At 45.1% G+C, this 12,930-nt stretch overlaps 1 protein-coding gene across 7 annotated transcripts in view; it reads right to left on the bottom strand.

Annotated features, from left to right (window-relative positions):
- The window catches only part of YEATS2 (YEATS domain containing 2), a 49,307-nt gene extending 36,377 nt beyond the window's left edge, over window positions 1-12,930 (bottom strand). For 6 of the 7 annotated variants that reach the window (XM_040568066.1, XM_040568069.1, XM_040568068.1 and 3 more), the window contains exons 1-8: window positions 12,472-12,621; window positions 9,725-9,822; window positions 9,487-9,579; window positions 6,610-6,852; window positions 4,825-4,940; window positions 3,547-3,708; window positions 1,787-1,898; window positions 295-339 (exon numbers count right to left, since the gene is read on the bottom strand). In XM_040568066.1, the coding sequence (XP_040424000.1) occupies window positions 295-339; window positions 1,787-1,898; window positions 3,547-3,708; window positions 4,825-4,940; window positions 6,610-6,852; window positions 9,487-9,579; window positions 9,725-9,822; window positions 12,472-12,571 (969 nt within the window). In that variant the 5' untranslated portion in view covers window positions 12,572-12,621. Of the gene's footprint in view, window positions 1-294; window positions 340-1,786; window positions 1,899-3,546; window positions 3,709-4,824; window positions 4,941-6,609; window positions 6,853-9,486; window positions 9,580-9,724; window positions 9,823-12,471; window positions 12,622-12,842 lie in introns of those variants that run through there. The other variant, XM_040568067.1, reaches the window with a different exon arrangement.

Genomic DNA, 12,930 nt, shown 5'->3' with positions numbered 1-12,930 from the left:
ATCAAGACATTTGGTACCAAAGGCTCCAAAAAGAAACTAAAAACTGTAGTACAAGTTAAATTCTGTATGAAAGCTGGAAACAGTTTCCTCTGAACTAGGAAGGGAAAAATGATTGTTGTTGTGAACAGTGACAAGGTGTCATAATCATTTCATTTAACAAGAGCAAAACCTACATTCCAGAAATTGTGAAATCAAATGGGTCTGACTCAGTGCTTAGTCCCTTCTATCTTTTTCTTTCTAAACATCTTTAAGGGTATCAAAGTACAACATCCATCCCACAACCAGCTGGCTCACCGTTTCTGCGCCGAGTGTCTGCAGGCCTGTGTAAGTCCTGTCCAGCTGGATAAAGCAATAGAATACGTTTATATTAACCAATGCAGAGCAGCATGTTAGCTAGAATTCACAGTACGATCTGTTTGAAAGGAGTTGAAACTACATCACACAAGCAGCAGTGCATCAGGTTGGTTTTGAATCCATGGGGCCAGAAAAACGTGTGCTATTAAGGACCCTCTTCTGCTAAGAAGCCAACCACAACCCAAAGCCCACACTGAAGTAGAAAGGAGCAAAAAAGCTGAAGGAAATGAGATTTGTTGGGGAGATATTATTTCAGTCTAAGAATTGCCTTTGAGGAGCATCCTTTTTTAATTCCTGAGGTCTAAATAAAGAAAAACAGCATGGATTTGCTGACTCAAGATCCTCACGCTACTTTGCCAGGTATGAGCATCAGAGAGTTTTCTCGTGAATGCTTCTATTATGAAGCACGACAAGTAATATTTTCAGTTCTTTTTATGCCATAGACTGGCTCCGCTTTCCTCTGTAGGCTGCACAACACCCACCATGCTGTTACCAATTTCTTCTGAAGTTCAGCAGAAACTTGAGTCACACAGCCACACGGAGGTGCAGTGCATCACAGGAGGTTCCGTGAAGGAAGCTAGCCCACACAGGAGGAACGGGATTCAAGCACAAAGCAAACTGCATCAGCTTATAAGCTTCAAGTGTTCAAAGGCACGTATTTTTCTCCAAACACATTTTTCTCATAGTCTACATTAAACGTTCCCAAGTTCCAGGGGAACATTTTCAACCTTCTCTACTGTCTCCATATGTGGTTACAACTCGGTATTTACATTAGTAGGAAAACCATCATTGCAGGCAGGGCTTAAATAAAACTAATCATGCTGCTCACATGAAAATAAACCAGCCCAGAACATAATGCCTCTAATGCTAGGCACTGCTAATTAAAACAAAACCAAAAGGATTGGCCTAGTTTACCAGGGCTGCTGCATGCTATAAATCCTATTGAATGTCACAGGGCAGGTGAATGATTTGAAAGCAGGCTCTGTCCAGAAGGAAGGGGCAGCAATCTCAGCCTCTCCCTGCCCACTCTACCATCAGAGATGGTCTCTAGCTGGTACGTGCAGGTGTGGAAGGAAGACAACAGTTACAGCAATCACTGCCAGCAGAAAGACAGCCCTGCAGCAACCTGTCAAACTAAAGCCAGCGAGAGCATGCTAAAAATCTCACGCTGTAGGGGGAACAATAGGTAAATGCTTTGCTTCTGCAAAGCTGGGCTCCTTGGCTACAGCATGGCCTTTAACATAGGCAAGGTAAGGGACTTTCCTGGATCTTTTTTGATTATTCATTTGAACTGTTCATGTGTAAAAGAACAGCAGGGAAAAAATACAGAGACAGAAGCGCACACACACAAGCGGATGCTCTTCTAGATCATGCAGAGAGATTATGGAGAGCTCATTTAATTGCCTTTCTCTCAAGCATTCTGTTCAAATACCTTCAGATTGTGTATGATATCAATCCTCTTGTTCTGGCTATCCTTGAAGTGTATCTGGACTCTCACAGGGAATTCTCCCCAGCCTCTCCTGGTCAGGTGGAATGGAGGTTCTCTGGAAACAAATGGTGATTCACATTTTGTATGCAAAACAGGTAGAGCTTTCACCTACCTCTTTTGCAGAAAGCCAAAGACTGCCTGTCTAACTGACAACCAAAGCTAGCTTTAGGCCTACTATTCACGACAGAGAGAATGCAATCAAACCCACAAATTCTAATATTGGGGACAGCTGAAAACGTGCTTTCATTTTGCACAAGTGGACAGAGAACGAAATGGTGTAACAGTTGGATGAAAGACTAAGGGAAACAAACATAAAAAAAGACTGTGTAATCATAAAAAATACTTGCTTTAAAAAAAAACGCAAGTCAGCTCCTAGGACACTGCTCCAAGGTGAGTTTTCATTGCAACATTTTGCAATCTCTTTCTGCTGTTCCGTCTCGTAGTAAAAAGGCATACGCTTCATGTAAGGCCAATGAAACAACATACAGACTACAAGGAAAAGCTAACTCAACCAATGTCATTCTCTAATCTGAAAAAGAAGGGCAGATTTATCTCTAGTATTTACCATCACTTTTTTCCTTTAATATTTTAGTTTGTTGTTGTAAATCCCAAATGCAGTTTTGCAATGAAACAAAACACTAACTTCTTTTTAGTCCAGAACACAAATGTTCATTGAAATGACTAGAGCTGTATGACAAGAAGCAATCTATTAACTAGAGGAGATTAAACAGAAGACAAACAGCACTGACATCAGATACTGTAAACTGAGAAAGGCACAAAAAGAAAGCAGTCAAGTCTAATTTAGTATGCTATACCCGAAATATAAAGGAGTTTGTTTTCATCCTGGTCGGCATCACCTTCACAGAATCATTAGCTAGCACTAACACTTCTTATCTCAGATATGCCTTTCTGGAGTTGCTCATCAGTCAATTTAATTTTGCCAGAATTAAGTTGCCATTTTGTATGGAGGTGTTCTGCCCACTTCCCTCCAGGCAGGCAACTGAACCCTAAGAGAATAATTTCTTCAGGAAAACACGAAGCATTTTGGACCATCTTTTCCAAAGAACAAGAATGAAAAACTGACAGGGCATCTGCCTGCAGTAGCGAACACAGAACTGAGCCTGCTGATCACAACAGGGTCACAATTTTGACTACAGGTTAGGTGAAGACAGAGAAACTGCCCTGTTTCTGTAGCAGCGATACCATGACACTGATGGGAAATTAATTCCACAAACCATGAAGTCAATGCCACTGATCTCACTGCAGTACAGAGATACCTGGGAGAAAGATAAAACTTGCCCAAACATACATACACAATTAAAACTACAGGTAAAACAGCTTTCTGAAACTTCTCTTTCTTTTCCACATACCACTGGGAGGAAGGTAGAGAACATCTTTCCAAATGCACCTTGCACAGCAGACAGCATAATGCATACAGATGTACAAACTCACAGGGATAACATGGGAAATGCAACAGATAACTTTCACCAGTACAAAAAAGAGAAATGTTTGGCACATTTGATACAAAAAAGAATGCAATTCTGCTGTTATTTTGAGAGTCTGTCAAGCCAAGCCGGAAGTTAAAGAAAGACATGAAACACAAAACCAGGACAAGAAGGTGCTAACTTCAAAAAAAAAAAGTTGGCACTGTAAGCCTGGCAAGCATAAATAGGAGAGTGACAACTGGAACAGCTCCTTATTACCTCACTTCTACCAGGTCATTAGGTTTGTAACTGGGATGTAAGAAGAACCAAACTTTCTTGACAAAATGATTTATACTGGGTTCTCTCCGAGAGCCTCGGACATACACCATCCATTTATGGGTTGACTGATCATTTTCTTCTCTCTTGTCAGGGGGAATGTACCTGGCAAAAAAATTTAAAAAAAACAGGGATGGTAAAATGCCCATGTGTAGCTTGTCCCCTGTATACTTCTGCTAATTATTCTACATTCTGACAGTTCATCAAGATCTGCAGAAAAAAATTCCTCCAGAAACAGAAATCTCATAATTTACTCTATACTCCCAATATATTTCCTTGATTCCAGTGCACAACTGCCATAAGAAATTCATCCATTTAAAAATTTGATTCTTAAATCAGGAAGACTTAATTTTAATATTTTGTCAGTGTCAAATCCTTTTCCCCATCTTTTGTGAGACATCAAGAAGTCAAACTGCTCTAGAACACAGCGTCAGCAACTCTGCTACCATAGATCCAAAAAAAAAAAAAAAGCAATTATTCTTATACATTTTAAAGAAGCTTCTTAGTCAATAATTGGCTCTGGGTCCAGGATTAAGTAGATTTTCAAGACAATTCTAATACCGTAAGTCTCATCAGCTAACATTTCCTACTTTCTATGCAAAAGAAAATTAACTTCAGTAGTACAGGGTAGAGGGTTAAAACCTTGACTTGTCCATAGCTTCCAAAAATGAATGCTTTTATTTGCTACTTTCCTCAAAGTTCAACAATTAGATAAATTTACCTGTCTTCAATTTTTTTGGGGGGCGAAAACATAAAACCATAAAAAATTTCTTCAGACTATGCTGTACTTTCACAGAGTTTTTCTCATTTTTATAATTTCTGATTTGGGGTTGGTTTGTTTGGGGCAGGGGGGAGAGTCAGGTGGTTGTCTTTTTTTTTTTTTTGTTAAACGCATCCCTACGGACACATCGAAATAGCAATTAGGACAAATTGCTTTTCAGCATTTTCATGTGAAAACCTGGGATTTTATAATGGACAGAGAAGGCTTAAAGACTCACCTCGAAAGAAACAGACCGTAAAACCTCTATTTATATTACCTGTTAAAATACCTCTTCCCCCAACAAAAAGCTCTTGCAGATACTCAGGGAGGGCAGCCTTGGGTCCAGTGTCAAGAGCAATACCTCCCACTGCAACAGCCTAACAACTTTATCTCCTTATTTTAACCTCTTATTCCATTTGATTCTGAAGTAAAGGCCCATCACGGAGACTTTGGACACTAACTTGGAGACGTTGCCAACCACAATCGTTTTCTTCACGTAGAGCCGTGAAGTCTCGTCAGTTGGCAGCCCGGCATTTCGTTGTCCTGGTTTCTGAGAGCTTGAAACACCCGAACTATCCTGAGGGTAGGGGAAGAAAAAAAGGCAAACAAACAAAAAAAACCAAGCATTCCTCTTAAACATTACTTTGTTTGGCACTAGAAAAGTAAGGTGTTGTTAAAAAAGAAAACCCTCATAGTTAAATGGGAGATCAACCCAGTGATGTCCCAAGCTGGAGCAAGGACAGTCACAGAAGCCTGGCACAGCGTCAGCTTCTCCTCATCCTTCAGCCACCTCTGTGTTGGCCAAAGATGCCCTACCATGCTACAGCCAAGCAATCCAGCTGTTCCACCAAAGACCCCCCTGCTGAAACTATCTATACTGGGCTGGTGGTTTATGGTACAGATACACACTGTCTGCATGCTTCTGCTACGGACCCTAGGAAGGATTTCAGCGCACCAAAGCTGTCACCCTGCTCACTGGATGCAGAAACAATGCTTTTCCTGCCACACCACATGGCAACTTGTCCAACTGCAGAACGCAGCCATATGCAGTGAGATACACATCTCCAGTTTGGGTCAGAGGCTCTTCTCTGGCAGGGCTGAGATGAAAGAAACTGAAACGAAACAGAAGTTTCCTCTCATTGAGCATTCAGAATTTCACCTGCAGCCAGTGAGCATCTCCCTCGGGAAGCTACCTGCCTCTGGTAAGGGAAGCAGCTGGGGCAGAGAGGGGCAGCAGGGCAGAGGAGCAAGCTGGGATGCTCAGCAAGCTGCAGCTTCTCTGCAGGAGAAATCAATTCTCTTCTGCAAAGCTTCTCTTCAGTTGTCTAATGGCCACTGTGAATAAGTATGTGGCTCTTTTCTATTTCCTAGAGCAAGAGAGATGAAAATAAGGGAAACTGGTGCTTGCTGCAAGATGTGGGCTATGTTTTAATCACATGGTACTGAGGACACGACTTGAGAAGGACCTTTTGGGCAGCTGTATCTGTTTCTAAGTGGGTTCTTAGCTGCAACTGTACAATGATTTCTGCAGCTCCATAGTGAGCCATACAGGGAATGGATCCACGTCAAAAGTAACACAGAAAAAAGCTCAGGGAAATATGAAAGGAGGTATTTTTAACGTGGAGAGCAAGCAGTGCCACCAGGAGAAAACCAGCACATAGTGCGCCCCCAGGCTCTACCAGCTCACTCCCCCAGGAGGAGCTAACCCAGCCACCACTAGGTGTTCCCCACACAGTGCTGAGCAGCCCCAACCCCAAAGGTTGGATCACTCAGAGCAACGCAGTCCCCAGGGGCACCCAGCAGCATCACTACATGGAGTATCACCAGCTCCCAAAGCACATCACTGGGAATGACATTTCTCGCTCTTCTCTCCAGACTCTACCCTTCCTGACCCGACTTCCATCCGCACAGCAAAACCCTGTGCTCAAGCCGTGAAACAGCTCCTTCCCCAGAGACTACCAAGCCAGACAGCAGCAGATCAGCAGCGCTAACACGAACGCTGTCGCTGCTGCCTGGCTGACCTCTCTGTTGGGTAAGACTGAATTAAGAGGAGTTACCCAAGTTACATACGCTTCAGTTAGCCTCACAGCAAAGCCAGGCTGAGAGTGGAAGCAAGCAGTTGGAGAGGGTAAGAAACAGATCTTCAGCAAGGTGGGTGACAACATGAAGAGCTCCTGGTGCCAGCACCGAGTCCAGACAGAGCACACACCTCCAACAACTTGACCACCACTCGCGTTTTACTTTACCCGGCCAGTATTTCTGCTCTGTCTCTGGTCCAGGCTGTTTGTCAGCCGGTCGTCTGCGTCCAAGTTGCCATTGTCCTTGTCCAGGAGAAAGTCATTGTGCTGGGAGAGCGAGTCGCTCTCGGAGTGGTTGGCGGATGGAGTGTCTGAGCCCTGGTTAGCAGGGGACGAGGATCTGGAGGGCGATTCCAGGAACTTCTTGATTGAAGGGTGATTGAGAATTGTTGTGTCACACGTCCTGGTCCCCTGCAACAGAGGCCAGGCAGATCCAGTAATTTATTTTCCTGCAGCCCAGATAAAACGAGGCTGTGCCAAAGGGGAAAATTCAACATACAAATAACGAGCCAATATTTAATCAGCTGCCTTGCAGAAAAAAAACATACACCACAGAAGAGAAAAGCTTTCAACGGTTCTATAGAAGTAGGACCCCAGATTGAATCTGTTCCTTTACAGCCTCTGATCCCTGAAATCCACCTAGCTTTGGAAAGGAGGGCTGCAGCAGACTGACACTTACAATGTCCCCTTGAAAATAACAGCATCCCCTCCTCTGCAGGCCTTCACTGTACACAGAAAGACCACAGATGCCTGATTCTTGCAGGCAAGCAGGGTATGCAAATGTATTAGGCTCCTTAATTTTGCTACCAACTGGTGGTCTTGCCAATGCCCATGAGGCAAGATACATTTATTAGCACTCTGCCAGCTGCCAAAGCTTAACAGAAGCTAAAGAGGAGCATGCTTACGCACGCTCACAAAATTTCATCAAAATGGGTGTTTCAGAGATAATGTTAGATCCTCCTGAACCTGCGAGGTTTAACATGCAGCCAGTACGGGCACCAGGACAGGGCAGAACTGCCCTGAAGAGCTGGCAGCAGCAGTGGAGTTGAATAGTCCCCCACCCAGAAGTTAAGGGCTCAGCTGAGAGCTTTCCTCCCAGCTGTCCGTGAGGCACATGACCTAAGCAACTGCCAACTCTCCCTGCTCAACAGCCCTTAAAAGAGTTTTGAAACCAAAATCCTGAACTTTGATATCTGGAGAACACAAATCCTATTGGTTTTCCAAGCATTTGCAAGAGCTCCATGTGAAACACACACGCACACACATATATATATAAAATCTTTAAAACAAGAAAATTCCTAAGCTTCCTTCAAGTCAAAATAGATGTAAATCAATAAATAACCAGCCCATTTTCTTTTCTTTTATCCAGTGAACTGACCAACACCTTGTCCACTTATTTGTAGTAAAAACAAACAACCCAACACACAACTATAATTGTACAGAACCAGAAGCCTCAAAACCCAGAAGCACCAGGCTGAAGAACTGTTCATGAGAACAGATCAGGAATTTGCAAGTCATCTTCTTACAAGTTTACAAGCATTTACATACTAAGCACACTGAGCTAAACTACAAAAATTCCCATTCCCAAAAGCAGAAATAGAGGCAATCGCTCCCTGCCAGCAGAATCAAGCACGTTAACCACACAACGAAAACAGACCTAAATGAAACCAGCACCAAGTTCAAATTAAAAAGAGACCTGATCTAGCCAGCATGCAAAGCAGGACTTTTAGAAACAATATAAAATGCAATCAAAGGTACAGCTACACTAGCCGTAAGCTCATAACAACTACAAGAAAACAAACACAACAAGGTCACACCAGTTTTATGAACACTCCAAAACAATATATAATGTTAGCATTTCTGCAAACTGTGAAACTCGGCAAGGAAAAAAAAAACAACACCCTGCATGGCAAAACAAGCAAACAGGGGGCAGAACAAGCTCTTGCTGACACGTGACAACACTGGATAAAAGTACTTTAAAAGATCAGAATCTAGCTCAAATTCCTCAGCCACCCACACAAAACCAAATGCAGAGGAGAGATCTCCAAGCCTCCCAGTACCATCATAATCTTTCTCAGCTCCAGTTGCTCAATTCAAGTTCAGTGAGAGGAAAAACAAGGTGGACCATTACTTTTTTTTGTCCTCCACCAAGCCTTCTGGAAATCAAAATAGGAAAATAGGAATAACAATGAGAGCCCTTGCTTGGTAGAGAAACTCTTATGGCACTGGAGTGAAACCTCAGCTCTCAGCACACATTAATAGGTTTCAATATCAGTTTAGACTTTTCCTGGAAAACAGCTATCATTTTTCCAACTCAGGGAGTTAACTAAAATAGGTAAACTGGCAGGGAGCTACATGTCAGTGAGGAGCCTGCATTCAGCCTCAGTGTGACTCTCCAACACCCTGCAATTACCAGGCTACTATAGAATCGGTGCTCAGAATGGGAGAGTTAACTCGTAGGGGCTCTGTTGTTTTATTTCTTAACCTCCTTGTGAATTTTTAATCTTTTTGTGACAGCTCTTTGATTTACCTCATGCTTCACTGCTGCTATCAGCCTGGTTAACACATCATTAACAGAACGACTGCCTGGGTAAAGGGAAGATTGTTTCACTGCCCAGGACTCAAGAAATGTATTTATTTTTTTTTCTGACAAGTTTTTAAGTCCATCTACTTCCACTCCATTTGTGAGATGGGAAAATTTGGTCTTCCACTCTCCAGGGCTTTGCAAGGATAACTGTGAAGTGTGGGAGAAGCCAGGTGCTCTGCTGCACAACAAAAAGTGACAAAAAGTGCCGAGTGTTTCAGGAAACAGAACCAAGAGCTGCCCAGAAACTTCTCACTTGAGTCAGGATGACTGAAGTGGCCAAGGCCCAGCTAGTGACACCTACCAGGTCACCTCTCCCACTGCTCTCCCAGCGGGGGTTCAGATTCCACTACTTCAGAAACTGCATCTCGAACCCTAACATTAGCTATATAGCCAGTGGACTACACATCACTTTTCACAAATACCCCTCAAAGTCTTGTTTTTCACAACATAATCTTTACCTCTCCAGCTTTAAGAAGACCAGCAGAGGCATAATAGTTAGCCACGATACAGGCACGCAGCTTATCCATCATCCTTCTTGCTTCAATCAGGCGCTATGAAAAGAAAAGATGAGGTAACGTATAGCAATAAATATATAACATATAGCAATGAACAGATAACCACTACCCCAATCTCCAAAAGCAAATCACACCAGGACTTTAACTATTTTTTTTTTTTTTAGTAAGAAAACCTTTATACCTGATCTATAACTTCAATTTCATGTTCTTTATTCTTCATTTCGACAGCAAACTGTTCTTTAATAATTGTCTCAATCTTCTGCACAGCAACATCTCGAGCTGCACAAGGCCACACATGAAAAATAAAGAAGAAATATTTCTATTTCTGAGGCTCCACTTGAAAAAAACAAAGATAAATCATTAACAAGTGAAAAGTGAAGTGGTAATTTCAGCATCAAAAAAATGTCAAGGATAACTTCTCTGCAAAAGAAAGTAATTTGTCTTAACAAAAATCACATGCGTCTTTAAAAGCTGGCTTATGTGGAAGGCTATTTTTTTCTTTTTAGGTCTGAGATGACAAACAACATATGACCAAACTACTTACTTCTGTCCTACTGAAGCTATAAACAGTAAAAAAAAAAAATAAAATAAAAAATGTTATTGTCAAGTGCAGTGCAGTTACCACTGCAATTGTGCAGGAGTACCCTGGAATGCTATGTACATTTTTGTCTCTCCCTGGCCTAACTCATATCCAGGAAATTTACACTTCATGTAGCAATAATAATGCAAACCAATATTTTATATGTTTAGCACTGGCATGGAGCACAGCCTGCTCTGGAGTGCCTACAAGCCTTCTATTAGCCACAAAAGAAACTACGTTACTGAAAGCTGGTGTACCTCCTACAAAATCCTCTCCCAGGAGGGCTGAATCAGAGCAATCCAAGCAACGTGTTCTTATCAATTCTAAGTAAGGACTCGGAAGAGCAGTTGTACTTCTGGAAGAAAGCCTGAAAAAGGTCCTCCAGCTTGTGTCAGAAAGACAATGACCACACCACAAGGCAGAGGAGAGAAAAACAGCCTGGGTTCCCTAGAAAAATTTTATGTTGTTTCTAAATAGTACAGGAGGCAATAATACTAAGGCTGCGTTTTGAGCTTCAGAAGAAGCATTTGCTTGACTAAAGGGCATTTGTCTGTTCAAAAAGGCTTCTAAGATCCTACATGGAAAGAGCAAAGAAATCAAAAGCAAGTCAAAATTTGCTGGTATGTTACAGCTATCAGGTAATTACTGTCACAAGGAATTTTACCGTCTGATTGGGTACCTACAATGTGAGTAACGTAACCTAGGCTTGCATTTGCAAGAGGGTATCCTACAGGTATTTACTGGTTTCCATATATATATACACACATTACCTAGAACTAGAAATAGTTCAAGCCTACATTAAAACTGAATTATGATAGAATCTAGACGAGTAATGCAAAATTAAAAACCAGCAGATATAATTTCTCTCCAACCATGAACACCGTACTTGGGAAATTCGCATGTAAGGCTACACTTAAAATAAACCTGAGCACAGTAAGGCATGAAACGTGCCGTTCAGACAGAGACAACTGCATCTCTTCCCAAGACTGAGGCAGTGCAATACCAGGATTAAGACAATTAAAGCACTTTAGAATTTGTGGTTACATTACAGAGGCTTTTAAGAACACTTTATTTTCATATTTTGTCCTGCTTAGCATCAACCACAGTCCTCAGTTAAGACTGTTAGTGAAATTTGTATACTTAAGGAATTCTTGTATGGAAAATGGGGGATCTTCTAAGAGAGAAACACAGAAGCCAATTCGGAAGAATCACCTGAATAACAAGTTCCCTTTGGCAAGGACAATGTCCCAAGGCACTAAGTCTGCTAACTGTTAAGATCTTCCAAAGAGTGGCTTCCAAAGCAGGCTACAAACACCTCTGCAGCGACAGGGACACACAAGAGCGAGTGGCAGGTTCCAGCCAGCTCCAGCAATGCTCCCCTGCCAGCCCCTTAACAGACCTGCCTGAAAAACCTGCCCAGCAGCACATTCAACCTGAAGGTCAGCTTCCTCAGACTTGTCCGCTTATACAGTGTCCTCCAAAGCATCACCTGCAAAGCCACTACCTGTCCCTCTCAAACCGGCAGCTGCAGCATCCTGCTGTCCCTGGATCTCAGGTCCTACAGCCAGCTGCATTTTTCTCAGCTCCCATTTCTTCAGCTCCTCCCATCATTATTCTCTCTCACTGGGCTCTGCCAAACCCCACTGGCCTACTCCCTGTCCCAGGGGCAAGAAGCTCTACTCTCATCTGCCCATAGACCGCAACCTGTCCCAGGCACCCAGCCAGGGGGAGGATTCCCAAAGCAGAAATTTCTGACAGCCCCAATGCAAACCCACTCATCCGGCCGCCACCTCCGCCTCTCCTTCCATCGCTCCTCCTCTCTTCCATCCTCCCAAGCACTTCTCTCCCTGACTTACCCCTTACACTGGTGGGAATGAACATTTAGCAGCCATAGGAACCAGCACACACGGCTGGGGCCCTGGGGAGCTCGTGCTAACTGGTGACAGGACCAGAGGGAATGGCCTGAGGTTGTGCCAGGGGAGGTTCAGGTTGGAAATGAGGAGACATTTCTTCTCAGGAAGAGCAGTCAGGCGTTGGGACGGGTTGCCCAGGGAGGTGGTGGAGTCACCGTCCCTGGGGGTTGTTCAAGGAGAGGCTGGACGCAGTGCTTGGGGACGGGGTTCAGTGGGTGACACCAGCGGGGGGGGGGGTGATGATTGGAGCAGGGGATCTGGGAGCCCTTTCCCAGCCGTACCGGCTCCTGTGCTCTGTGCCCTTGGCTGCAGCCGTGCCCGGTGCCCGCCAGGCCGGGCGCTACCACAGCCGCAGCCCGCTGGGCGCAACCCCCGCCCTCGGGCCGCCGCCCCCCCCCCCCCCCTGCCGCCTCCGCCCGGGCCCGGGGCGCCCACCTGAGCGCTCGGCCGCTCGGTGCCGCTTGCTGGGCTGCGCGATGGCGATGTCCTCGTAGTCGGGGTCCTTCTCCGCCACCGCTCTCTTCATCCCGGACATGCTCCCGGCTGCTGCGACGAGGGGATGAGCAGAGGCGTTACCGGCGCCAGGCCGCGGGCTCCCCGCCGAACGCCCCCCGAGGGCCCGGTGCCGGCCCCCGCCGGGCGGGGCGGGGCGGGGGGGGCGGCGCCCGCGCGGCCCCAGCCCACGTGCGCTGCTCCCCTCCCCTCCCCCCGCCCGCGCACACAAAGCCGCCGCCGCCGCGCGCACTCCTCCCACCGCCTTCCCCCCCCCCTCACTCCCGGTCCTTCCCCTTTTGCCCGCCGCTCACCCGCGCGCCGCCGACCGGCCCCGGCCCCGGCCCCGCCGCCCGCGCTCAGCGCCGGCCCCGTCCCGCCGCCGCCCGCAGCACCGCCGCC

This window comes from Cygnus olor, chromosome 9, assembly GCF_009769625.2.
Source record: "Cygnus olor isolate bCygOlo1 chromosome 9, bCygOlo1.pri.v2, whole genome shotgun sequence".
NCBI lineage: Eukaryota > Metazoa > Chordata > Aves > Anseriformes > Anatidae > Cygnus > Cygnus olor.
This window is presented reverse-complemented; position numbering and strand designations above follow the sequence as displayed.